We start from the raw sequence: 27,171 nt of genomic DNA on the forward strand, positions 1-27,171 counted from the left end.
GTAATTTCATACAGTCTGGAAAGAGCCCTAAGCGTATACTTAAAACAAGAGCAGCTGATGGGCAGTGATTTCTTGGCGGCTCTTCAAAGGGAACCTGCTGCACGCTACAGCAGAAAAGGACCAGAGGATCAGTGAGCAGAATGACCTACCCAGTCCATTTAGAAAAGTTTTTCTCTCTTTTTCTTTTAGAAGGCTAAATCAATGGCGGGTGCCAGGCAGAACATCTAAAGAGGGCCGTCCTCCTCCTTTCAGAGAGCCGAAGGCCTCGTCTCATCAAAGCTCCAGGCTTCCATTAAGATGAAATAGCCAGGAGATTATGGCTGTGTGAGGCAGCAACCCAGCCTGGAAACCTCTCTCTCTCTCTCTCTCCAAAACACTGCAGACCCCCAGTAACAAGGTGTCATTATTGTCCTAATCTATCTCTTATTTTTGCCTGGCCTTTTGTGTTATCAAACCCTCTATGTCTGCAATTTTCCTCTATCTGTCCATTCTGCCCCATTATCAGTTAGGCAATGTCTTTTTCAGGATTCTGTATTGTTATGTTTAACCCTGTTACATAATCTCTACATTTAATCACACCTTTTAGGAACTCAGGATACTAATTGTTACATTGTTGCTTGATATTTATCACAGTAGCATCCCAGTTTCTCATGCAATTCCATCTGAAGGTTTGAAGGTCAAGCTCGTTCAACAGGGGTTTCCATCCTTGACCTACATGTGATTCCTCCAGGTTTATTACATCTTTTCACAATATAATATAGGGTAGATGGCAAAAAAAAACAACTTACATTCTTTGCAATCTTCGTCTGAAAAATTTTATTTTCTCAAGTTCAGCACATCGATGCTGCTTTTATACCTTATATATTGACCTACCTTTTGTGGAATGTTTCAAAATAGTGTAACTGGTATATTTTTCTTTTTTTATTTATTTGCCATTGTAAAAAATGCATTTAACACATAGGTGGCAGTGAAAACCCACACACGCAGACACACACAAACTCACACTAGTTCACTACAGGCAGTAAGTACACACACCTGAAGTGGTGGGCAGCCATCCCCAGTGCCCAGAGAACAGGTAGGAGGGTTTGGTGCCTTGCTCAAGTGCACCTCAGCCATAGACATTCTGCTTCTCCCCCAAGTTTTTGGAGTGTGTTAACAGTATCAAACCCTAAATATGTTTATACAAATCAAATAAATGCAGGGCTGGACAATATGGCCAGAATGTATATTATGATATATTTCTTAAATTAGGTTGATATGATATAATTCCGATATCGATATGAACAGTATAAATCCACTGAAAAACTGCCAAGAACAAACAAGAAACATGACATCACCATTAAACATAAACTTACTGGCTTTGTCAATATTAATATTTTTAAACAAAATTTTAAACTGAGTGCTATGAACTGACGACAGCGCCCTGTAATGACTGTCAGTCAGTAATGTATACAGAAATGTTGAAAAGGTTTCTAATAATATCATTGGCATTGAAATATTTGATATTGCGATATATATTAAAACTGAAATATTGTCCAGCCCTAAATGACCATAATTCAATGCTTCAGAGGGCAGTATCAGAAATGTTACCTTATATATCCAATGTATATATCCAATCCAAGAAAAAAAAATCACAGATTCATATTTTTTACTGCATTTTACAAAAAGAATCCCAATTTTTTCCAGAATTGCAAAACATAAAAGCAACAGAGCAAATGTAAAACATGCATATTGCTGTATGTGTATGTTGTTTGTTGTCTTTTTCCCTCTCATTCCGTAACATTGGCAGGTGCAACAGTGGGCACAGGAGGCCTTCGCTAGGCCAGTGTGTTGTCACCACTGCCACTGTAGATGAATGAAGCTTCACTTTAAGGAGTCGGAGGGGGCGGGAGACTGCTGGCAGAGTGCTGAAGGTTAAAGTAACGCCACTGGCCGCCTGTTTCTGATTGCCCAAAAGAGCCTTTTCAGATGTCTCTTTCAAGTCTTTGGGCTCAGGAGACAGATGCGAGTCTGCTTGGCCCCATCATGTTCTCCCCCCGCAGTAAATAAAAGTAAAGCCAAAGAGCCCTCACCTGCTCCTCAGTAAAGCAGGAGGAGTGAGGGAAACTTTTATTCGTCCTTTCTCTCATCACCCAACTTCAAAGAAGAAAAAGGAAAAAAAACCCTCAGCACTTCTCATCCAAACAGTCTATATATTTGGAGCTGAGCTGACACTGAGCGCCTTGTTCAGCAAATAAGGTTCACATTCTGTACTAGGCCTAATGCTCCTTTCACTGCTCACAACAAATGATGGAGAGTGAAATACCCACATACCAAAAAATGTATTCACCCACATTCACTTCACAAAGAACTAAAGAAGCTCATGGCTCTCAAGATCAGCCGAGATTTAAAAATTCACAACTGGCAGCGTGAATAAAGAGGGTGTAAGATCTAAAACAACTTCCGTAATCATGGTTAATTTTTGGACAGCTAAGAATAAGATTTTGGATGCTGTCTTCACATTTCTACCACATCAAGAGCTGAGTTAATTAAGCTTGAACAAAGAATGAATTCAAACCCAGAAGAAACCTCAAAAAGTCATTAATAATGTTAGAGAAATTTCAATGAAAAAAACAGGGTGGGCTATATGGGAAGAATATGATAGTAGGACACTTTAAAAATTTACACTAATCTAGTTTCTCTCTCTATATATATATCCTAATATACAATTTTCCTGAGGGTTGATAAATTGGATCCCACAAAAAGAACCAGCAGTGCCACAATGAAAGACATTTGCATACAGCATTGGATTAAATCCATAAGAATAATTATAACCTTTCTCTGTAAGTCTTGTAATGAAAAATGCAAATATATTAGTGTTCTTTAAGTACTGATAATGTCAGTGATGTGATCAGAATACCATACTGTGTAGAGAGCTATGTAAAGAGACCATCACCATTCATTTACAGAACTGAATCTGTAAATTACAATAAAAATTACATTGAATCTTAAAAATGAATTTAAAATCAGATTTGGGCCACTTTCATATGTGATATTGAGATCCAATCCATATCGGATCTGTGGGAATGCAACACTGTATGAATGGCCAGATCTGATTTCATGTCACGTTTACGTCACTCCGGCCGTTGAGAATGATCTCCGGACTACAGTCCAATACTTTCATCTTAATTTGAGGTGTCTAGGACATGGAAACGGACTGGTCAAAGCATTTTCGTTTTGTGAAAAAAATTGGGAAATGAAAAACGTGTGAAACTCCTTACTCCAGATTCCCGTCTCTCATTTATGAGAAGATAAAACACATGGACATTTGTATAAAGGGTTTTTTATAAAACAAACAAGTTGTTCTTTATCTGTATTTTATTGTTCATGTCTGTATGAAGCTGTATAAATATGGTTCATGGAGATATTAAACTCATGTCTCCGCTCGTCTAGTTCTCTTTGGAGACTTGTTGTTTGTGAGAGTTTGTGCTTAGAATGAAAGAAACATCTGTTCACGTTTTAATATTCTTTACAGTCTTTAATTAATACTCTGTCTTTAACATAGAGCTCAAAAAAAGGGAGGTTTGGAATACAGCGATGCACAGTCCGGTCCCATTCCTTCATTTCAAAAACGAAAGTGCTTTGTATGAAACAGATGGACATTTTCTTCTGGTCAGCGTCTGAAGCCTCGTCCTTTGCACACTCGGGTCAATTCAGACTGATGTCAGATATAGGTCACATTATACAGACTGTGTGAACAACAGAACTAAAAATCAGATTTGGGCCGTTCTGTGTGAACATTGTCCACTGAGTGAGTCCACTGATCTGAGTACATCTATTTTGTTTGCCAGGCAAATTTTCTTTTCTATTACTAACTGAGTTAATAGCTGCTACTTTGGCCCTTTTGAATAGAAATAAAATAAATGCACAGTACTGTATATTTATCTTGGTAGCAATAAATATTTTCATATATTCCACCCCTAATGTCAGAGCTGTATTCAACCCACGGACATAATATGGTTGTAAGAATTTTGTGTTAAGAAAGTGAGTCTAAATATAAAGGTGCTATGTGTATCAATGTGTGGGTATATCTCTTACCTGACTACAGGCTTCCCTACACTGAGGGAACTCGCCAGCATGATGGCAGCAGGAGGGATCTATATAAAGGAACATACGAACAAACACAAACAAAGGAAAATAACACGGACGTTAGTCCAATTTAGAGCAGTCAGGTCCTTTCATCTTAAACGTGCCAATGACATACATTTAGCAGCACTCTCCCTCTGGATAATCACTCATGTGTAATGTATTCATGTTTGATGTTCAGTAGTCCACCACTGCTGTATCTTATAATTATTATTAAATATTTATCAGAAACATAGAATCCATGTTGATCACATACTTGGCTATCACACTGCCAAGTATGGTACTTGTCAATCAATGAAGAATAGAGTTGACTCTAGACTAATTTATCTTTTTTGATACTGATACTTGGGCCTATGCCTGGTGCTGGATAAAACATAGATAAAAGCCATCAGTGACAGTTAAAAATGACAAAGCACCAATTTAAGAACCTGTCACTCTTTTATTCAATTATTTTATGCAAACTAACAACGCACAGTCACATCAAAATCATATCAATATCGAAGATAATTTTTTGCAGTGAGTATATTTGACAGGTAATTGAGGAAAAATGTACTATAATATGGAAAAGAAGAATCTTTCTGCAACATTGGGCTGCTTCATCAGATTATTATTATATTACATATATATATATATACAAAGGAATAAACAAAGTCATTCCTTACTGTCCTTACTGTATGTGACATGAGTGAGCAGCAAAATAAAATCCAGAATGCTCCCATCACGGATCAGCTTGCAATGCTACGTACATTTCTATTATTGTATGCTCTGTTTCTATTTCTGATATATTGTGCTGGTGTAGTAAGTGCATGTGGTCTGGAGAGAGAACACGATCCATGCAGTTGGTCAACAAAACATCTCTTGCTAAATCTGTAAACAAATGTTGGAAACTCTGAGGTGAAGTGGGAAAAGAAACATAAACACAAACAGATACATAAACACAACAAGCAAGTTCTAGGAAGAGGAGCAGTGTAAACAGACGTGCATGTTGAGGGCACCCTGAAGGCTGCACATGTAGGGATCATAGAGAGCATGCTTTTGGTGTGTGAACTCAACAGTTTGCTTATAATAATCACAAGAGGGAGTTCAGCCTTTGAGGACCTTACAAAAACATATTCTCATCTGTTTATGCTCCTCCAGAAAATGTCATCATTATCAGACCGGTGTGCTTTCATCTTTGCCCAGCCTCGGCCGTCCTCCATTTGTGTCCTGTCCAAAGGCAGAGCCTTTCATCAGCGTGATTCGATCTGTTTCTTTTCTTTTGTTCATTCTGTCTTTACTTCTCTCCCTTCTCTTCTGTCAGTACTGGATAGAATGCCATGCTAAAGTCATGACTCAGGGTAGAGTGGGAGATATTTGTCTAAACAAGGAATGTGTATATTAGGGTTTTGTTTTTTCATTTAATACCAACATTTGCAAATGAAAATTATTAGAGTACCCCAAAAGAGAGTTTGTTTACACCTGTGATCACTGTAGCCCTTTATACCAGCTGCATGTGGCAAACAGCTGCTGTACACATGTGGACAAAACACGGTTTAAGCTGAATGTAATTTTTGCCATTTTCTACAAGAAATGTACAAAACATATCTCCAACATCAGTTCGTTAACCCGTGGTCTCAGTCACAGCTAATACAAAAGAACTAGTGTTGCAGAAATATTCTGCTTTGCTTATGTGACATACAAAACAAGCTGTTATTTCACTTGTTTGAGCTGTAGATATTTTATATTGATAGATTACTGTGAGGACTCGTTTGTATTCAGTGAGGTCAGATACTGATGATGGTTAGTTAGTTCTCTAACAAAAACAGAGCTCCAACCCAATAACAGAGGACATATACCCTCTGACCTATGTTTGACATAGCAACCTTAGGTTTATGTTCGGTTGCTCCCGAGCCTACACATTTCATTGGCAATGTTTTTATTTGGTGATTAATAATGCATCAGTAATGGGGGCATGTTAAGTTTAAGAAAGTCTGAGTTCATAATTTACACAGTGATATGTTTGGAAATTGTGGTAACTCTCAGACAAAAGGTTTCTAATTTTTACATGGGTGGTAACCTTCATGTCACTGGAGTGGTACTGTAAAGGGTATCAAAGCTTAATTAGGCAAAATTCAATTTTTAGTAAGTTATTAAGTTACACTGAGCATATACACAAGCCCTATGATGGATTGGATGAAGCAGTTACAGGAAAACAACCAATCAACGAATGCCTGAACGAACTACATATACTTTACCTCTAGGCTTTTTGATTTATTTTTCTGTTTTAAAACATGTACATTTCCTTTGGAAAAAAGCATTTAAGTTACACAACTGGACATTACAAACACTGTTTTATCTTCGAGGATACATTCACGTTGTTTGTATGGTTTTTTTTTCAGACAATGTTATGTACAACAAAAATTTGGAATATCTCCCCTTCAAGGACCAACTGAGGCCAGCTCTTCTAAAGTACCATTCCTTATTGACTGTGCTGTGTCTACAGTCCGGAGATTTGGAGGGAGTTATGGAACCTCTGGAAGAGTGCTTCTGGATGGGCTCTGGTTTCTCTCACATGGGGGTGAAGTCCAGACAGCCAGCACAAGTGAGACAGAACAGGATGCTCCTCCTCTCAAAGTCCTGATAAAGAAGGCGCCACTTTGTAATGAGTTCACACCAGTTACGGTCATGGGATACATTGCTAATTTGTACTTTTCAGGATTCAAAATTTGCTTCAACTTTTATAGTGTTGTTGTTCTGGGGTGAAGGACACATCTCCATTGTCTCTGAAGTCAGCTGCTAAATGAAAGCAGTTGTCTTCTCTGATGGGTTCCCGACCCTATGAGCTGCTTTCATGACGAGTTGTGATAAACACACGGTCACTGTGTGAGGCAGACACCAGAAGAAAACTCTTGCATCAAACACATGGAGCTTTCTGAATCTAACCACTGCTCTTCTAGAGTGCAGCCAAAATTGTGGGGGGTGGGTGTGACAAATAGAGCTGGAAGTAATATCTGAAAAGAGGACTAATGCATACTGCACATTAAAAATATATAAATAAAACCCCACATATCTCCAACATGATAACCAAAGGAAAAAACATTCTGACGATGTAATGGAAGTAAGATAATAATTAAAAAAATGTATGTCAAGTAATTATTGTATGTTGCACTCATTGATTTCTGGTGAGTCCAAACCAACCACAATCTTGATCAGTATTCGAATGATTGGTGTATTTTGACTCATGCATTTTTTGCCATTTTTATCATTTGTTCAGACAGCATGACAAATGAACCACATTTAAACTAGGTTATGTTTAGACAGCGATGATATTAGACGATACTTATTCATTTTAAATTGATGATGCAGAAGTTACAGTATAAATTTCATCGAACCCCGAAGCTGCCAACAAATAAAAACACATGAAATCACACCCACAACACCACCACACTGAATATTGATGAACTCTCTCCATGTCTATATCAAACTCTACACCAGCACTTCAGAATGCTGACAGCCTCGACCACTACAAACAGTCACAGGAACAGTGCTTTGCTTAAGTCGACAGGATTTCAGTCATGGGAAACAGATTCCAGATCAGGTCTTTAGAGCAGCTCCACTATGAAACCAACATGTGCTAGCATTTTGGCTTTACTCGCTACTGTGTCCCTGTTTTTGGAAAAAAATAGTAGTAATGCCACCCACAAGCCACATCAAAGAAATTCCCCTCTGTCACCCCCCACTAGTTCACCCCCACCAGTCCCGAACTTCTTCCCTCTTTGACCCCCCTCTTAACTCTTCCATGCTAACATCTTAACCTCTTAGCAACTAGCTACAGCAGGAAGCCCCAATTCCTACCCTCCGCCTTCGAAATGTACTTTCCCAAAATATGTTTTCAGCAGTGGGAAAAGGGGTTCCGGCCCCATTTGAGAGTTACAGCGTGAGGAGGCGTACTAGCCACGGCCCCTCACACGTAGGGTGCGTGTGAAAGTGTGTATTTGATGTCCAGAAGACCAGGCATCTCTGGCAGAAATTAAAGCCAACTTAAAAGGGCAGCTATTTGACAGGCCCAACAAAGCTGATCAAACACGAATGAGAACCAGACGCTAGGGCTGAAGGAGCAAATGGGGGCCTGAGGAGGCCATGGAGCCCCGGACCCCGAGCAACTTCCATAGGCAGCCATGACGGCTCTGGAATACATTTGGGCTCAAAGACGGAGCATGAGGAAGAGCAGACACTCTGGCCCCTGACTGCAGTTTGGCTCATGTGTGTTCAATCCAGAGAAGAGGACCAAAAAGGGAACCGGTTTTTGGAGGGGACTTCTGTTCCCATCCTGTCTCCACTTCAACTTGCGGAACCTAGGCACTTGCATTCCTTCACAGACTGTCTGGTCAAAGTGCCATGCCCTTGAGCAACAAAGGCCGAAGGTTGCAAATATCCCAGACAGAAACAGATCACTATGTGCAGAGATGTGATCAGAGCCACACGGGCCTAATCTGTAAGTTAATGCTTAAGTTAAAGAATCCACTAGGAATACCGTTGATAGCATTAACTAGCATTAAGCTAATGCAAAGTAAGATCAAATTACAGCTGATTTTGGCCATGCTGTGAGTATACTTCAGCCAACAGCCTCTATCCTTAACAGGACAAATCACTTGCAAGAAAGGTGGTATCACCTCGTTAGTATTGCCTTCGTGAGTAATACAGACCAAGTGAATGCCAACATTAGCAACATTAGTGCTGGCAAAACAAGGCTGATATTATACATATCTGAGTTCAGCCCAGAAGCTTTTCTTTCAATTAGGATTTGCATAGTTAAAGCTGGCCCTAGCTCAATGCAAATGAGAAATTTCTGCTCCAAGTTTGGCTAAGGGCAGCAGGGCAATCTGTGGTCTCTTTGTGGATATCACCCAGTTCCCTTAACGAGCTGCCATTTTAATGACACAATTGCAGGTGCAGTGAAGCATTCAGACCGATTTGCAGCTCCAGTCTTTGGTCCGTTCACCAGTCTACGTCCTTTTGTGCTCCCCGCCCCGAGAGAGGAACGCTAGGCATTCAGCCCAGGCCAAACAAATTACAGTTGCCGTGGAAATTGATAAAAGCCATGGCAACGATGAGCTTCTGTGGTAGTAGTGTTTGTGTGTCCTTTTTGAAAAAGAAAAAAAAATTCATTGTGTCCTTTCTGTTTCCTATTCAACTAAGCATTACTGTGCACTCAGAGGGTTACGTTGCACTAGATGGAATGAATTGTCCAGTGAACTGGGGCACTGCCTACTGTGCGATGCTTAAAGCAGGGCAGCTAAAATACTCATCAGGATGCTTAGTGTCAAGGGGCCTAGTGGCTGCTAATGAGCAGAAAGACAGAAAAAGGGTCCAGCAGGGGATGGTACTGTACACTGTCAGAATAATTGTTGCTGTGGAGGTACCTTTTGCTGTCACCATGGTGGTACCCTCAGGGTATATATTTGGTACATTTAATTAGGGAACACAATTATTATTATTATATTATAATTGTAGATTTTAAATTTGTGTTAAATTTATAAGCCCTATTACATCTCTTAGGCTTTTTTTTAAAAACACATTTCTATAATAAAACCTTAAAAATATCCATGTCTCCTTCTGGAGAAGAGATGAAATGTACATGTAATGCACACCTAGACTTCAAAACACACTGTTGTACCTTTAAAAGTACATGTACACTGTTTGTGTACACATATAGTGACCAACAATGTACCTCTACTGTACCATTTTTTCTGAGATTGTATAGAGCACATACTCTGTGGGTGACCCCACTGTAAAATGAAAGAACAAAATAAAATCCCAATAGCCGAATGTACATAAATATTATTCAAGAGCATGAACACCTCAACTGTCAAATGTTGTTCATAAATACAACTAGTGACCAAGAAGGGACACATAGCAAATGTTCTGAATCAAATCAGTTCCAACATGAACAGTGACAGATGACAAGCAGTTTCAGATTTACGTATTCTTAACCTACCTGAATAAAGTCTTCATTCACATACCATTTAAAATATGGCTGGGCAATTAATCGAAAATGTATCGAAATCAACATTCAGGACTTCTAATCGACATATATTGTGTATATCGATTTTATCAATTATTTTTATTCTGTTATGTCCCCACTGTGTTTTCATGTACTGTCCCTTTAAAACCATGCTACCAATCTGTAGTCACGTGATTCTGCCCCTATCTGCCACATGGAAGCAACCTAAACACCAAGGCTGAACAAGCGACTCGAGAAGCTCATACCAAAGAAGTCAAATGTAAACGCTGAGAAAAAACAGTTTCAGTGACCAAAGCACAATCACACACCAAATATAGATACTGCTCAGAAAACAAGAGAGGAACATGCTCCCAGCAACATTAGAAAAAATATCCCAGCTTTACATACTGGAACATATTTACAATACAAACCTCAATACTGAACTATGAGGGTCAAAGATACAGAAAAAAAAATCGTTCATTAATCACAATCGTGGTAAAATTAATCGTGATATTGATTTCACTGCATGGAACTTACGTAACTCAACTCAACTCTGCTCTTTTGCTTTTACACTATCCAAATTCTAGTACCAACCGAGCCAAGTGGGTACTAAAATAGTGATGCGTAAACCCTGCAGAGTGCTGATTGGCCAGAGAGACCTGTCAATCACCAATGCATAATCAAAATGCAGAACTCAACTACATACTCACAACTTGTAAATTCTCTAAAGTTAAAGCTTTTTACATTTGTTTGTTTTTTCACATTTGTTTTTATCTGACTCACAACGTTAGCTCGTAAAGTTACACCAAGGTGTTTTGAAGAGGTGTTTTGGGTAGAAAGCCGAATGTGCAACAAGAAAAAAATTACCCGTGAGAACTTGGGCATGGAGCAGTGTTTAGTCCAAAAAACAAAAACTCCATGCAAATACACAACGAGCAAATAGCGCTTAACTTTACCGCTGGCATTATAAGCATATAGCATAATATGAAAAGCACTGCACTTATTAGCATTTTAGCAATTACTCATGGTGGTGTCAGACAAAGCTGCATTCCAACATAGGGTATGTTTACTATGGTATTAGGCCTTTTGTTTCATACACCTTAAAACTGTAACTTTATCTATGAATCTATGACTTTTATGAATCCTGGATATTTCAAAGAAAAGACATGAATCTATAAATCATCCATTTTTACAATCCTAATTACCTAACAATTCAGATAATCACAGACTTAATAAAAGACATGACTGTGAGAGCAGAGGACCTCTACAAACTTAATCAACACAAGGATTCAAACTGTATGGTCAGAGAGTATGTCTTGTTGAAGTGTTGCTACATTAGGAGAAAGGCTATGTGAAAGAGACACTCTTCACAGACATTAACTCTGGAATCAAAAAGTCCATACTCCCATACTATGTGTTAAAATCTTTTACACCACACTAACACCAACAGACATAACACCTCCTCTCTTTTTTTTCTAAAAGAAGGCATAATGAGTACCTTTACAGAGCAACAAACAAATAAACCAAAAAGTTTAACATTTGTAAACTATGTCATCATTCACAACTATAACAGCACTCTTAGCATAAAATATCTGTTGTTTCTGACTTATGGTCATAGGAGCATGCTAATGTTCCTAAATGCTAATAGTCCTAATTTATTCTGGTAATTATATGAAAAACCCCAAGTTTGCAGGTTATGTATGCTAAATAAAAAGTGTGTAACATAAATTGGTTCAGTTGATCTAAAAAGAAAAAAACAAAACATATGGTGGAATGGAAGTAGCTGCAAAGAGAAAAGGGGGACAGCTTGCAAGCAGATGTCGGGCCCCAAAAGAAAGTAGTAAAGTGGACAGGTGAGAGAATATGCTAGAAGTCTAGAGAGACAGACCTAAGAACTGAATATAGAAAGGAATATTTTCTAACTAATTTCAAAAGTTAATATATGAATTATGTTTGGGCACCATAAAATGTTGGCTAGAGTTTCACAATTATTATTATTATTTTATTTATTTATTTTTATTTTTTTAATTCACCCTCGATCAGGTACCACTCTCTTTGAAACATGCATGTGTCTTGAGCTTCTACACTAAAATTTTATAGTGACCTTGTATTTTTACTGTGGGTGTAACTCACTTCCTCATGCTGAATTCATCAAGTCACGTTATGACTAACTCATTTTTGCCAGCAAGAGAACTCCAGAAAAGATTTAACATATGCAGCCTCATGTGAAGGTACAATATTACATAAAATAATGGCTATTATCCGGTTTAATACTTTGAGTCAGGGGGAGTTTAGTGTCTGTTTAGAAAGCAAAGTCATATTTTCTCCATTTTATTTGGCTTCAACATTTCATTGCGCTCCAAATAAAATCCTTTTTTTTTTTACTTTTAGTTACTACACCATTACTACACAACACAGCAGCAGTCCTTTACATTGTGTGAAAATTACATGATAAATGGACCAATAGATAGTCTCAAAAAATACTTGGAATAAACACTTTTTACATTGTCTTCCACTGAAAGATTTTTTTACTTGTCTTACGAAGTTACTATTCTGGAAACATTTTGGAAAGTTTTTCTTTGTACAGTGATGATTTGTTATCTGTACAAAATAAGGGTTGCTCATACAACCTGAAACTTGAATAGCTTAAAATGTAGTACCCTCAGTGCACTGCTCATGTACTGATACTATATGCATTCATTCATTTATTTATTTATCTTCTGTAACTGCTTCATTCTGATATAAATATTCCATTAAGTTTACTTGATTCAGATGTGTACAAAATGTAAAATAAAAAAAAAAAACATCATCTGCAAAGGTAAAGTAAAGAACACATTGTGTTATATCATATATATCATATAGCATTTTTTTTTCTTTATAACAAAATGAAAAAAGGAAATAGAAAGCTGAAAGAGAGCTTGAGGTTTCAGCATCTCAGTTGGATAGATGTTCTGGACAAGTCAGGAGATAAACACTGACCTAAATCAACAAAACTGAAGAGTGATAGTGGGCAGCATGGGGCTTGAGGTAATCCTTTCAAGCTGTCAAGAAAAACACATGGCCACTCAGAGGGGGGCAAGGGAACACAATGGAGGGGCAGACAGATGAAATGACCAGACTGATTTTGGGTGTAAGTCACTTAAACCGTTTTCACATAAGAACTCCATAATATGTCTGAAAAATCAGGTCTGGACATTTTCTTATATTGCCCTTTCACACATGTACCGTACAGCCTACAGACTGACTACAGCCAGGATACTGTGTCAAGATGCATTCACAACATGGGAAATGTTCTGTGTGATTTCAGCATTGGGCAGCACCTCTGTAGCGCATGCAGGAGGTACTGCATGAATTCACTGTGAATTCTCCGGAATATGACCTGCTCTTTTCACACATTGGCTCACTCTGACATTACTCAGACTTAGTACACTAGGGTGCTGGCTGGATATGGTCCCAGTAATGTACGGTACAAATGATTCTGCCTTTTGTTTTCATACATGCAGCTCCTCTAGGTAATGTCCGCAAATGTTTTGGGTTGTTGTGCATGTCTGAAGGGGGGTTTTGTGAGAGATCAGTGCTACTATAGTGAGAACACGTACCAACTCACAACTCACACCAAGAAGAGAAAATGAAATGTTCCAAGAATAAACTTCTTAAATCACCAAGAACTCACTTGTTCCAGGATAAGACCTGTGTAATTAAGCGAATGTGAAGATTAAGACATCATAAAAAACACATTTTGCATATCTGTGAATAGGCCCAAAACCGGGAACTTTCTGAGAGAACTGGGCTTTTTTCCCCACCAGCAAAGAATTATTATTACACAAAGACTGCATGGGTGGCAAGTGCTCATAGACAGCTACAGTAAAGAATGCGTGCTGAGTACCACCCATCATCACACACACTTCAAATAAGTCTTTTAATTTGGAAGACACCACCTCTTCCTCAAGCTCCAAATTCATCTGTCTCTGTGTGGCGCCATCCGTTGAGCGTATGGACCACATGGCATGTCCAAAGCCGTCTGCCTGCCTGTGATGCCCACATGGTGGGCGGTTATCAATCAGGCCAGTGTGACACGTGCCTTCCTCAGCGTGAATGGGACATCTGCCACAGCAAAGCCCTGCTGTTTCCTCCTGCAAATCCTGGGGCTGCTGGTATAGAAGGAAAAAGAGACACTTTGCTAACCCTAACCCTCACTCAAGATTAAAAGATCTGAGAGTTTCTCACTTAGCAGATGTGGCTCGCACATACACAGTGATCAGCCTAATAGCACAAGAAAGAGTCATTAACATCAAACAGTGTGGCTTTCAATATAGCCTCCTGCAGACATGCACGGTAACCCAGAACATTTGCGGTCATTACCTAAAGGAGTTGTATGTGTAAGCCTATGTGTAGAGCAGGTAATATTAATTCACAGTAAATTCAGGCAGTGCCTCCTGCACCTGTTCTCCTCTACACAGGAGCCTCTCCATCCCTGAACCATGCAGAACACCTGTGCTGCAGGTATTATAGCAAATTTCTTTGTATTTTTTCAGGTAAAAAAAAACAATAAACAAGAACAATAAACAAATCACAGATACTTGAATTCGTAGTATTCAATAAAACTGTCCAATCCTTCAAGATTGATAATAAGCTTAACTAAAAGCCTTCTGAGAAAAGAGGGGGATTGCACTGAATGCAGATTCTTATTGTCATATTGTAGGAGGAATAATTAAAAACAATAATTTTGCCATGTGTTGATTTGTTGATGGGTGGCATGGTGGTGCAGCAGGTAGTGTCGCAGTCACACAGCTCCAGAGACCTGGAGGTTGTGGGTTCGATTCCCGCTCCGGGTGACTGTCTGTGAGGAGTTGGTGTGTTCTCCCCGTGTCCGCGTGGGTTTCCTCCGGGTGCTCCGGTTTCCTCCCACAGTCCAAAAACACACGTTGGTAGGTGGATTGGCGACTCAAAAGTGTCCGTAGGTGTGAGTGTGTGAATGAATGTGTGTGTGTCTGTGTGAAGGACTGGCGCCCCCTCCGGGGTGTATTCCCACCTTGCGCCCAATGATTCCAGGTAGGCTCTGGACCCCCCGCAACCCTGAACTGGATAAGCGTTTACAGATAATGAATGAATGAATGAATGTTTTGTTGATATGAAAATAACCTGAAAATGTCAAAAAGGGCAAACACTTGTAAATACGACTTCAAGTTTTTTTTTTATTACAAAAGCAATTGTGTATTTTTTTTTAAATATAACAACAAGAAGGATTAATATCCTTGTAAAATGCAATTTCACAGGCAGAGTAGTGCACTGGTTTTCCAGACTAAAATAGTATGGCTAAACATACATATTTCTCATGTATATTCCAGTTTCTTGGGGAAAGGACAGTGATTTTCACTTGGCTTCTATCTATAGGAAATCAGCAGAAGTCCAGACAGTATAGAACTATCCTTAGGCCATTTCCCATTATTTTCATATATAATTACAAAGTCAATTTCCCAATGGTCAGCAGCTATGTGGCTGAACTTCATCGTGTAACCATAATGTTTAAATTTCTGGGTACTCACTGCAGAAGGGTGTGTACAGAGGAGAATTCTGAGGTCAGATTCAAACATTCAATCATGTGTCTGTTTTCTACACTACAGAGGAAGTAAGTAGTAGCTACAATTAAGATGCACAATATTGACTGGTATGGTAAGCTGAACAGACACTGTTGCTATAATCTTGTTTCGTGGTTGGTATCCTACCGCTTTAAGCCTTGAGAGAAATGTATTGCCCTTCATGTTTTTCTGTCCTGCCAAGGTGTCAGTGCTGTGGAGGTCTGTTTGGAACATCTGCTGGGCTAAATAAGAGGCTGAGTTTACCGGTGCCAGGCCACCTCTGCTTCAGAGCCAGCACGAGCTGGTCACAGTTCATCCCAGGCTCACAGAGTATCAAAATGTGCTTCCCATTTTCCACCATGAAAAAAAAGAAAAAAAGAAAAACAGAGGGCTCTGTCACAGACAAAGCTGGAGCAAAAGGGATATTTACTCAGCGACAAACAAAGCCTGAAATAGAAGCTCTCTGCACAAATGTCGTCTGCCGGTGAAGAGTGGAATTTTGAATCAACTCAAAACACTGCTATCGTTTCCTGCAAGTACACTTCCTGTTTGCATTTTTTCCCCTTCCCTCTGCTTTTCAGCTGCTTTTCTTCAACCACTGGAGTAAAAGGAGCACTGCTGCTCTGCTTCATTCAGGAACAATGGACAATAGTGCTACAAACTACATATTCAAAAGCCTTTCTTGCCCCTCTGTGCCAACAAAAATGACCACCACCACCCTCTCCCCTCATCTTTAGAATCTGGAGAGTCGTAAACTTGTTGCGTGTTGAATGGTGGATTCTTGTTGGCTCCTGCATTCCTCTATGGCAGACCAGTCTCACTTGGGGAGAGAATATAATGCCTCTGAGTCAAAGGTCACTTCCTGTGCATTAATTAATCGGCTTTTGACATGAGCAGACATGGCTGGGTGTGTTTTACTGCGAGAGGATTAAAGCAGTTTTGCCAAAGGCATCTGTTATTTCTGATTAAATCTCCAAGATGAGATGGCGGCATATCAATGGTTCTAGGACTATTATATTACTGGGGAAATAGCTAATTCTCATTTTGGATTGATCAGGAGACGATGGATTTTTATATTCAAAGTATTTTAGATTTAAAGTGCAAAAAATTCCAATTATTTGACTGCAACAGATCCTCATTCAGCACATGCCATTACAAAGCCAAGCTTTTTATTGCTTCATGGTCATTTCATTCACGGTCTTACCACGACCATCCAGCAAATATTAAAGACAGCAGTAAATCTATATTTATACCACAAAATGGGTGCTAGAGATATGTTCCTCCGACCTCCAAGTCTCATAATCAGAAGGCCAATTTCTTAGCCTTTAATCCAGGAAATCCCAATCTAGAGACTACAACAACACTGCAGTGAAATGTGAGCAGGTTCGTTTACCATAGATTTAGCGATAGATTTTTATTTAATTTTTTTAGAGAGAGCAATTTTAAAGAAAATGCCACAGAAATCTTGCATCTGGAGAAACCCTGACAAACAGTGAATGCTTCAGTATTTTCCCATCAATCAGAGTCACAAGGTCATCACCACAAAATTCTAAGTGAATGCTTCAGTGTTCCGCAGTCTCTCAAACTGGAGACAGTGGCTGCAAAACAACATCAGCAAAGGTTTATAATAGCATAAAATCAGAGGATAAACAATCTAAGCAGTGGTCAATTACTGAATTGAGTAAATTTAAGCAAATTCCTCACAACAATTTTAAAAGTCTTAGGAAGGGTGGACCAAAGCAGTGGTTTTAGAAGGCCAGCTGCCACATGACTCGTACAAGGTCAGTGCATCATCCAAGGAGGATCTAAAGAGCTCAAGACAACAAACATTCCAATCAAGGCCAGTCATCTGAACAAGTGACCAGTTATCATTTCATGATTAGCAGTCAATGACTTTAAAGAAAATTGTTAAAATGAGAAAATATGTCTGCTGTATGATTTGTAATCTCTCCTTTAGAAGATAAATTCTGAAATTTCGTTGCAATTACGGATTTCAGTATTTTTTATGAATAAATGTGGTCAATTACAGCTGCAAACATATATATTTACACTACAGGAATGCTATTCACAGGGCTGAATTCTGTGTGCATGTACCACCCAGGCTGTGGACACAACATGTGTCTTGCTATGTGAGTACAGACATGTGTACACCAGGTGTGAGTGATGCAAAAGATGATGTTGGTGTGTATCTTCGAATCACCTGGGTTCTCAGTCTTATGCAACAGATGTCAATATCCCACCAAGTGCTCTTATAAAGCAGAACCACGTCACTGTGTCTCATATGCAACAGCAAGGCACCAGAAAGGACACAGAATTGATGTTTCCCAGACGCTAGAAAAGAAAATAGGACACGAGGACTTGTAATGGATTGCATATGTTCAGGTAAAAACAGAGGCTGGTGGGCGAGAGGTACTTGCTCAAAGATTGTCTGGCAAAGGATCAAACAAGAGACATGTCCTCCCATGTTACATAAGAGCAGCTCCTAATCCTGACAGGTTGAGGGACCATGTCAAAACATTCAACCTATAATCACTAATGAAAACATGACAAGATAATGAGTATTATTGAGCCTCCAGAAAACTCAAACTAAAGTGTTAAAGGGCCAACAACAAACTTGACAGAATTTCTTCACTGTTTTTCAACATTGTAAACATTTCAAAATATATATTTCACAACTACCAAAATTTTCCTACAAATGCATCTGGTTATAAATAATCATTTACAGATTACCACCATAATGGTAATCTACTCAAATATCATCAGCCTTAAAGGCAGAGTAACAAAAAAGTCTGGTTAATTCCAAAATTACCTTGACACACAAACCCTTGCAGTTGAAATAAAGAAAATCTAACAATGTACCATTTGGGCTCCATTCATTATTATTAATTATTAACTGTGTCAAAAATGCTGATGAATTTCAGCAGCATACAACCACTGTAACCATTTGTGATATAGTTTGACAGACTTCAGATTATTAAGGCAAGATGCTCAGCAAAGGTTCACACCTCTCCAAAAGCCAAACTGGCGCACTATAAAATGAAAAGCTTTTGTTTAGAAGTTACATGTCAAATTCCACTGAATAATGTAACAACCCAAATATAAAAATATAACCACAAAGGATTATAGCTCAAGGCTACAGACTGCATTGACTAATTCATTCTTGCAACAAATGTGGAGCACAGAAGAATCTGATATTGCTTCACCATGAAAAGAATATATTATAAAATAATAAATAAAAATGCATTTACATATATTTCTATCAAATTGATATGCTTTTTTTTTACATCAATTACTAAGTAGAATCTGAAATATATCACAACGCAATGTTGATGTGACTGGTGTTGCATTTATCTGCATATCTCTGTATATTTTTGTCTTACTGACAAATGAAAATCAGAGGTGTGATCTGCAGACTCTGTTCTACAGCTTGAACACAGCAGAACTGTGGCAGTGGAAGGAGAGAGGGGAGGAAACACAGAGAAGTAACTGAGACCCACACACACAGTACATTTCACTGTGTAAACAAACTCCTTGAAGCGCTGGAGTGCTAAAATACTATTATCATGTTTGTTTTTTTTCATTGAACTTTTCTGCTGTTTGACACAAAAGAAAAACTTGACTTTTTCTAATTTTCCATGACATATCGGTCAGAATTGTATTACATCTGTCCAATATCATTTGACTTACTCCAAATTTGGATACATAAAATTTGTTGCTAGTTGTTGTGAGTGATATTTTCTAATCTTACGAAATATACAACAAAGAAAAATACATATAGCAATGTTGGGGTTTTTCCATAATGGCGCAGTGCAGCCCTGTTTACAAATATGTGCTGTTTTTTTCTGCATCAGGTTCTATGTTTTAAAAAAATAATTATCAGGAAAGAGATAGGTAGAGATAGAGAATTTTACTCCAATAGAGTGATTAGGTCAAATTTGTAAAACAGGCACTCACACAAAATGAATAACACTAAAAACTATGACATGAATTTAGTGTGAGACCCCGAGTGCCTCCTCTGTTCTCCCCTACTTGTTCTGAGCCATACTTGAAGGGAACTAAATTGGTTACAGCTGCTTACTCCAGAAAAAGATCTTCAAATAGGTACAACACAAGAAGCTGCTTGATCAGACAGATGTGATTCTTTCTGGTCAAACTGCAGGGAGAACAGTCAGTGGAAGAAGGGGCAGGAGACACTGGTGATGATGGCTATGATTGTAATTTTCATATAATGGCTTAATAGATCTGTCCAATTATTCTGCCTTTGTAGGAGTGTAATTATTTGCAACACTCTGTTATAATAATACAAATGAACTGGTGGAATTCATGGTGGGTTCCCAACACATTTTTTGATTAAGCAGAAATAAGAGTGGTCTCAAAATCTGCATAATACTATCATGTTTATATTTTAGTATTTTAGAGGATCCAACATGATAAAAGTACAGTATTTTATAAGAAGGTGCTAACCACAGACTAATACACACAGACTAGCTATGCTGTTATGAGCTGTTCTGGATGCTGACCCTAGATGAATCTCTTTTCGGATTTATTTGTTCCATTTTTATTATGTTTCATGCAATAACATCAGTATTAGAATATTTTAGTACTTTATTTGCCTCTGTGTTTTGAATGGGATGCTGCATGTAGCCTATAATATACAGGAGCTGTAATTGAACAATGCATTATGTATTGTTACTATATTTGTACTAGCTTTTGGTAATGAAACGTGGTACAGTTGCTGTTGGTTTCCATCACCATCTAAAGTTTTCTTTTGATGTAGTGTTAAGATATATTTAGACATTTTTAACACAGACTGCTAGTAAATATCATTGGATACAGTGATATATCACACTTGTAAAACAGCACCACACTGAAAACCTAAGTTCACAAACAGCTTTAACACAAATGTACAAATGTCTGGGCCATTTTATTTTGTATGTGTGCAAAAGTTAAGTGGTCTTCATGCTGTCATTATTCAGACCCATGGAGATCAGCAGCATTCTGGTGCCAGTCTGACATCAACACCCCCATGCTGAAGGTGACTAAACACTCAGAGCAGTGAGAAAAGTCTTCACACCTCAAGCTGCCATTTGTTTTTACACCTTCAAGAGATAAAACTTTTCATTATTTGGGCTTCTTAAGCGCCAAAAGGATAAGACCACCTGGCTAGTTGGAGAAAATCAAACTTGCTTTGTTGTTTACAAATATCACTGTATTTGTTTGAAGGCATCTGTAAACAACCAAACAAATGTGCCATGGATTAAAACTAAAAATGATGTAATGACAATTAGATTATAAAAAAAAGGGGCATATTTGAAATATACTTTAACGTATAACTCCTACTCAGATCCAACAGTACAGATAAAAACATACAGTTAAGAGATTAAGGGGAAACCTAAAAAAACATTTTTCTCCAGTAGGCGCTGGGTTAGCGTTAGCCTAGTCACACAGGCTAGCGACACAGAAAAAACTGTTTTCATAAAAAAGGAAATTATACAGTATTCCCACCGTTCAAACTGTTATTACTGAAGTATAAAACTATTTCGGAGAAGGTATACTCACGTCTGTGGGAGTTCGTCTAGATAGTTGTCAGCTCAGCGTGAAGCCGCTGAGACGGAGGACTGTGCCCTGACTGAAATCTAACGGTCATGGTCATATTCAGCTAACGTTATACACGCATCTTTAAAATGGACCCGTTCCTAATTTTTAGGCTTTTAAGATTTTATAATGGGGTTTCTATTCCTAATACAACTTTAACGTACATGATAAGAGAACCCCAGGACGCTGTAAGTAGTAAATGGAGAAGTTTAAGCCCCGAAAATTAAAAGTAGACCAAGAAGAGATCCAGCCGCGACGTGGACCGTACAGTTGACGTTATTGAAGAAACAGTTATTCAGCACGGTACAGTTGTTCTGTTGTGTTAAACAATCGCTTTAAAGAGGAACATGTTCTTAGTTTTGATGTATCTTAAGCTTGTTTAGTGGTTATAAAGCATAAAACACCGTGAACGCAAAACATAATTGAGCTACAGGATGCTGTTGAGTAACGTTACTAAATCAACAAGTTCAAATCCGCAGATGAAAAGTAGTCCCAAAAACAGATTCAACCAGAGCATGAACTGCACAGAATGTTGTACTCCTTCCCCAGTTAAGTAGAAATAACTAAAAGAAGCATAACGTTAAGAAAGTAAACCAGAGCAACAGGACTCACCCTGAGCATAAGCGAAGGCGCAGAAGTTGCAGGCGAGAAGCACAAAGATTATCTGAGAGCGCACACACATCTTAATGTTGGCCTGCAGCGCATGGTGAACTCAAAGCCGATAAAGACTGAGTCGCTGAGACCCGCTCCATGAGATCGTCCGACCGACCTCCACCTCCACACACAGGCCGTGGACAGGCGCTCGGACTCGGACACGGAGAGCGGAGCGCACCGGGCTCAGGCACCGCACCGCACATGCGCAGCAACGAGAGAGTGAGAGAGAAAGAGGGGGTCCGCCGAGGTACAGCGGCCATGGAGGGAGATATAGAGGGAAAAAAGAAGGGGGAGGGAAATGGGCGGCAACGGGGAATCAGAGGGGCGGGGCATATGGAGGGATGGAGCTCATAGAGTAAAGGAGGAGGAGGGGGAGTGGACAGTAAAGCAGAGGGAAGTTCATTCACATGGACAGTAGCCTGCACAATCTGGGTTTAAATGATCCCAATCCAGCTCACTGAGAATAACTTCCACTTTCTTTACTGAGCACGAGGCTGGAGAGTTAATCCAAATTAATTCTGCTGCTGAGAGGATTAAAATGACAGAAGCCCAAAATTAAAGGCTGGGCGTACACTGGGGCTAAAGCTATCCAGCTATCCAGCTATCAGTCGTTTAATGTAATTAATGCCATTAATGAGAAGGGGAGAGGCAGATGGTTTAATCCCATTTTTCTCAAGCGGAAGAACTGTGGTAAATCAGCATATGGACTCGAGCAGCAGCTATTGGTCACAGTAAAATCTTGACCCCAGCCTCTGGCAATACATGAGGGACTCACTTGAACATAAGCATCTTTGTGTGAACTCACTGCGAACACCCCAGTGCTAGGGTACAAAAATGCAGGTCAGGTTTGCTTTTAATTTAATAACAGTATTAAATGTTAATAGAATAACACACTGATATAGCACACATGCATCTAGACTTTTTCTTCTTTAGTTTATGCTCCTTGTCATAAGGAGCTGCAGTTTGACTTAACTCATTTTCACTTTAGGAGACTGTGAAATTTCAGGTTTAACCAAAACGTTTCCAATATTGTTGTAAACAGTGATACTGTGTGAAGGACTGGTACCCCTTCCAAAGAGTGTTCCTACCTTTCACCCAGTGATTATGGGTACACTGAACTGGATACATCATTGCAGGCAATGAATGAATGAACTAATGTACAAATGAATACATGTAAATTATGAAGGAGTGAGTAATTGTCAGTAAGGAAAAGTGGTGGTGTATATAGAGAACAGTAGGGGAAAGAGTGAAGGGTAATTAGAGGACTGTAGTAAACAGGAAAGGAGAAAGTATTTAAGGGACAGTAAGCAAGAGGGGAGGGGTAAGTAAGGGACAGGAGTAAGGGAAAGTATGGAAGAAGGGAGGATAAGGGGACAGCAGGAAAGAGCAAAGGAGTAAATAAGGCACAGTATGGAAGAAGGGAGAAGTAAGTATGAAATAGGGAAAAGGAAAGGTTTAAAAAGGGGACAGTAGGGAAGAGGGTGGGGTAGGTAAAGAACAGTAGAATAGAGGGAAGTAAGGGGATAGTAAGGAAGAGGGGAAAAACGAGAAGGGGGCAGAAGGGAAAAGGGGAGGTGTAAGAAGGAGGCAACAGGGAAAAGGGGAGGGCTAAGAACTGGCAGTAGGGAAAAGGGGAAGGGTAAGAAGGGGGTAGTAGGGAAAAGGGGAGGGGTAAGAAGGGGCACTAGGGAAAAGGGGAGGGGTAAGAAGGGGGCAGTAGGGAAAAGGGGAGGGGTAAGAATGGGACAGTAAAGAAAAGGGTAGGGGTAGGCAGGGGTATATAGGGCAGAGGTAAGAGGTAAGAATGGTAAACGACTGACTTAAGCCCAAAGCTGAACCTGTCCAATAGAAGAAAATGAAAATGTAAGGGCATACATTTTGGAATGTGGTATTAACTTATCCAGTTTAATGAGAAAGCTGGCTTTATCAATTGTACCCCCTGCTACTGAACTTGATGCTGGAAATTTAATTTAGTTTCATCCAACTTACTATGTATGAGGAGGACTAAGGGCAGTAAGATGTGAAGGACCGGGGCATCTTATCCCACAGAGGGGGGTTTCCACTGGCCTCCAAAAGCACAGCTAATCCCTAAAAGCTAGACATGAAACCATTTATATGATACAAAAGTACACCAGAAAATGGCAAACTATGACAGAGCAGAGACAGAGCAAGATAAAAACACATTCAAAATGTGTATAATTAATTCTGTAATGCCTGGACAAGAACCAGTCAGTTGGCAGTCAGAGACGAGAGAATAAACTGTGATGACAGCAGAACTGAAAAGGATTGAAGGGTTGGACATTAACTTAACATCACTTTTTCATTATATGTGCACATTAATTTGGGGATCTGGAGCTCCCACCCATCCACAAACTAAAATAAAACAACACAGTCAGATTTCTGTGTTATGCTTAAGTCAGAAACCATGGGATAAAATGAGCCGATCTTATTTTTTTGCTGCATCTTATGTAGATAGCCTCGTAGTCTGAGTCTATCCAATCACAGTGCTGGATCTGTGATTATGTGAGAACACAAGTGCAGAAATAAGAAATAAGAGTAGTGATTATATGCAGCAAAAAGGATAATAGAGGAGAAAGAGAACCAAGCAAAAATGGCTAGAAACCAGTGTAAACCCTTGCACCTCTCTGTTAGTTTTCTGATTTTTGGAAGAACAGGTTCCTGATTTTATTAAAAGAACAGGTGCTTAAACCAGTCATTCTGAACAGGGCTATTTAGACATGGTAAGAAAGAGACATTATTGTTTGATCCTTGTGGTATTTTGACCAAAGCATGTCACAGATGATTCATTAAGTCTCTAGGACTGTGTTAACTTGTGGAAAAGTGGTATAATTAAATAGGACCTGGCAATTAAACGCTTTCAAACAATGCCCTGCTAAATTGGTGCACAATGAGTGTTGTGTGGGTTCAGACTAGAAATGCACCAATCCAATATTAGCATCAGATATTGGTCCCGATATTAAGAAGTGACAAATAAATAGTATTTCAGTACATTTATGTCAATGTGTTAATTTGTTATATTTTGTTAATATATTTTTTAATAATGTTTAAGTCTTAAGTTTAATGTTTATGCCTTACATCTCTCAATATGGGTGAGGTATATGGTTTATTTAGCAATGGTATCGGATCTGTATGGGGTATCGAAAAAGTCAGATCAGTGCATCCCTAGTTCTGAGCTAAACACCGGCAAATAAATTAGGTCTAAATCCATAACGGCTAAATCCTCTAAATTTGCCCTTAATTTTAGCCTGTAGTAAGTTTGTTAGGTTTAATCCTTTTCACATGAACCTAAAGCTGGAAAAGGAAAATCCAGCTGCAGCTCCTTATAAGAAGTAACATAATCTAAAGGAGAAAAGGTATAGACATTGGTGTGTGCTTCGTCCGCGTTTTATGCTGTTTACATTTAAAATGTTTTCAACGAAAAGTAAAGCTTTCCTGCATTTTTATATCCCAGCACTGGGGTGGGCAGAATGAGTGCAGACAAAGATGCTTATGTTCTAGTGAGCCCCTCACATAGTGCCTGAGGCTGGGGTCAGACATTACTATGACCATTAGCTGCTGCTCAGCTCCATAGAGCTGATTTGCCACAGTTGATCTGCTTGAGAAAAGGGATTAGAAGCTGAGGTGCTCTCAGTGCTGTCATTAAACAGGAAATGTGGGAAAACAGAAGAGATTGTTCTCAACACATGATATATTTGTTCAAATGACCTCTCACCAACTCTCAGCACTGCTATGTGACTTTTAGTTTCTGAATTTGAATCTGGGGAGTAGCATTTCAAAGACAGCTCTGTAGGACTCTTGCTCTTGTTAAAAATAATTCATATTCAGTTTATTGCTCTCATTAATGCGGGCTATAAACCACAAGTCTGCCTACAATAGCTTAATTCCCCCCACCCCTAAGTTTCAACATCCAAATATAGTTTGACATTATTTATGTTAATGACACCCTTATTCCAGTTTTGCACGGTTTCACTAAACGGATATATTTTGGGCACACAGATAATTACAGAAGGTGTGCCACACCTAACCTTGGCTAAGAAAAAAGCCATGTTCATAAAATTACTTTTTTCAAAACTCAGAGTGAGACTGAACTCAAAAAGGCTGAGGGACATATAATTTAATTAAATTCAACTTGGTCACACGGAGTCCCCCACCTCCAGACACACACCGTCACATCCTGTGGAGCTCTGTAATTACAGCTCAGCTCTGAAACACTTTTGGATTTTTGTTGTGGCTGTGAACAGGCTTCAACTTGAAAGGAAGGAACAAGGGTCAGGAAGCAGCATTGATTTTCCAATGTGGCTTACACATGTCGCTGGCCCTGGACCTGGGGACTGCAGCAAATACAGAGCACAGAGTTATATTTAGATGGAGGAAACCACACATGAAAAGTCAGCCGTATCCCTTATTAGACCCTAACGAGGCTAAGATGGCTTCTTAATCATATAGCACATGACTAATGAAAGCAGAGAGGGCTCCTTAAATGTCACAGCCAGTGGGAGTGGAATGGAGCTCCTGCTGGGGGTCTTCCAAATGCAAAGGGGATCCCTAATTACACAGTAAAAATTTGTTCATATGATACTGATTAGTCTAAATTGAGATCAAGAGCCTTTGAGGTATCCTTTATACACAACAGTGAAAATAAATATGAAAGTCCTTCTTTGATTATCATTTAAACACTGAAAATGTCATCTATGATCATAAAATTATTTCCAGTAATGCCTTAAAAGTGGCTTAGATGTGACTCTACATCTTCACCTTCTTTCAGTATATGAAGACCAATGTATATGCAAATATTCCCTGGCTCTTCACCCACCCACCCTTACACAACTCACCTGCAAGTGGATGAGAATGTCCTTTCAATTTCACTGTTTTGTGAATGGAATCAGAACATCGCAGTTTCAAATTAGAAATGCTTAGCCATGTTACTGACTGCTTATAGCGTCAGTTTATGTCTTCTAATACATAAAAAAACACTACAAAGACATGTTAACTAACGTATAGTCTTGCACTGCCAGACGTTCTAAGAGTCTGGTACCAGGAATGGGCAGATCAATACCTAAATATCGATATTTCCGATCCTTGTGTTTCCTTTTAAGTATTGATTGTAGCTCCAAAATATCGATGTAATATGTTTATTTTGTAGGATGGATGTAAATCCTAGCTTTCTATTAATAATAAAATGCCACCATAATTTGTTGGCACAGAATAAGAACA

General features: G+C 39.0%; 1 protein-coding gene across 2 annotated transcripts in view; it reads right to left on the reverse strand.

Annotated features, from left to right (window-relative positions):
* Nucleotides 1–22,166, reverse strand: part of reck (reversion-inducing-cysteine-rich protein with kazal motifs) — a 60,333-nt gene extending 38,167 nt beyond the window's left edge. Inside the window, exons 1-2 of one of the 2 annotated variants that reach the window (XM_066682468.1) lie at nucleotides 21,895–22,166; nucleotides 4,078–4,136 (exon numbers count right to left, since the gene is read on the reverse strand). In XM_066682468.1, coding sequence (XP_066538565.1) covers nucleotides 4,078–4,136; nucleotides 21,895–21,964 — 129 coding nt within the window. In that variant the 5' untranslated portion in view covers nucleotides 21,965–22,166. Of the gene's footprint in view, nucleotides 1–4,077; nucleotides 4,137–21,246; nucleotides 21,398–21,894 lie in introns of those variants that run through there. The other variant, XM_066682469.1, reaches the window with a different exon arrangement.
* Nucleotides 22,167–27,171: the final 5,005 nt, after the last annotated feature.

Source organism: Hoplias malabaricus, chromosome 10 (genome assembly GCF_029633855.1).
Source record: "Hoplias malabaricus isolate fHopMal1 chromosome 10, fHopMal1.hap1, whole genome shotgun sequence".
Taxonomy (NCBI): domain Eukaryota; kingdom Metazoa; phylum Chordata; class Actinopteri; order Characiformes; family Erythrinidae; genus Hoplias; species Hoplias malabaricus.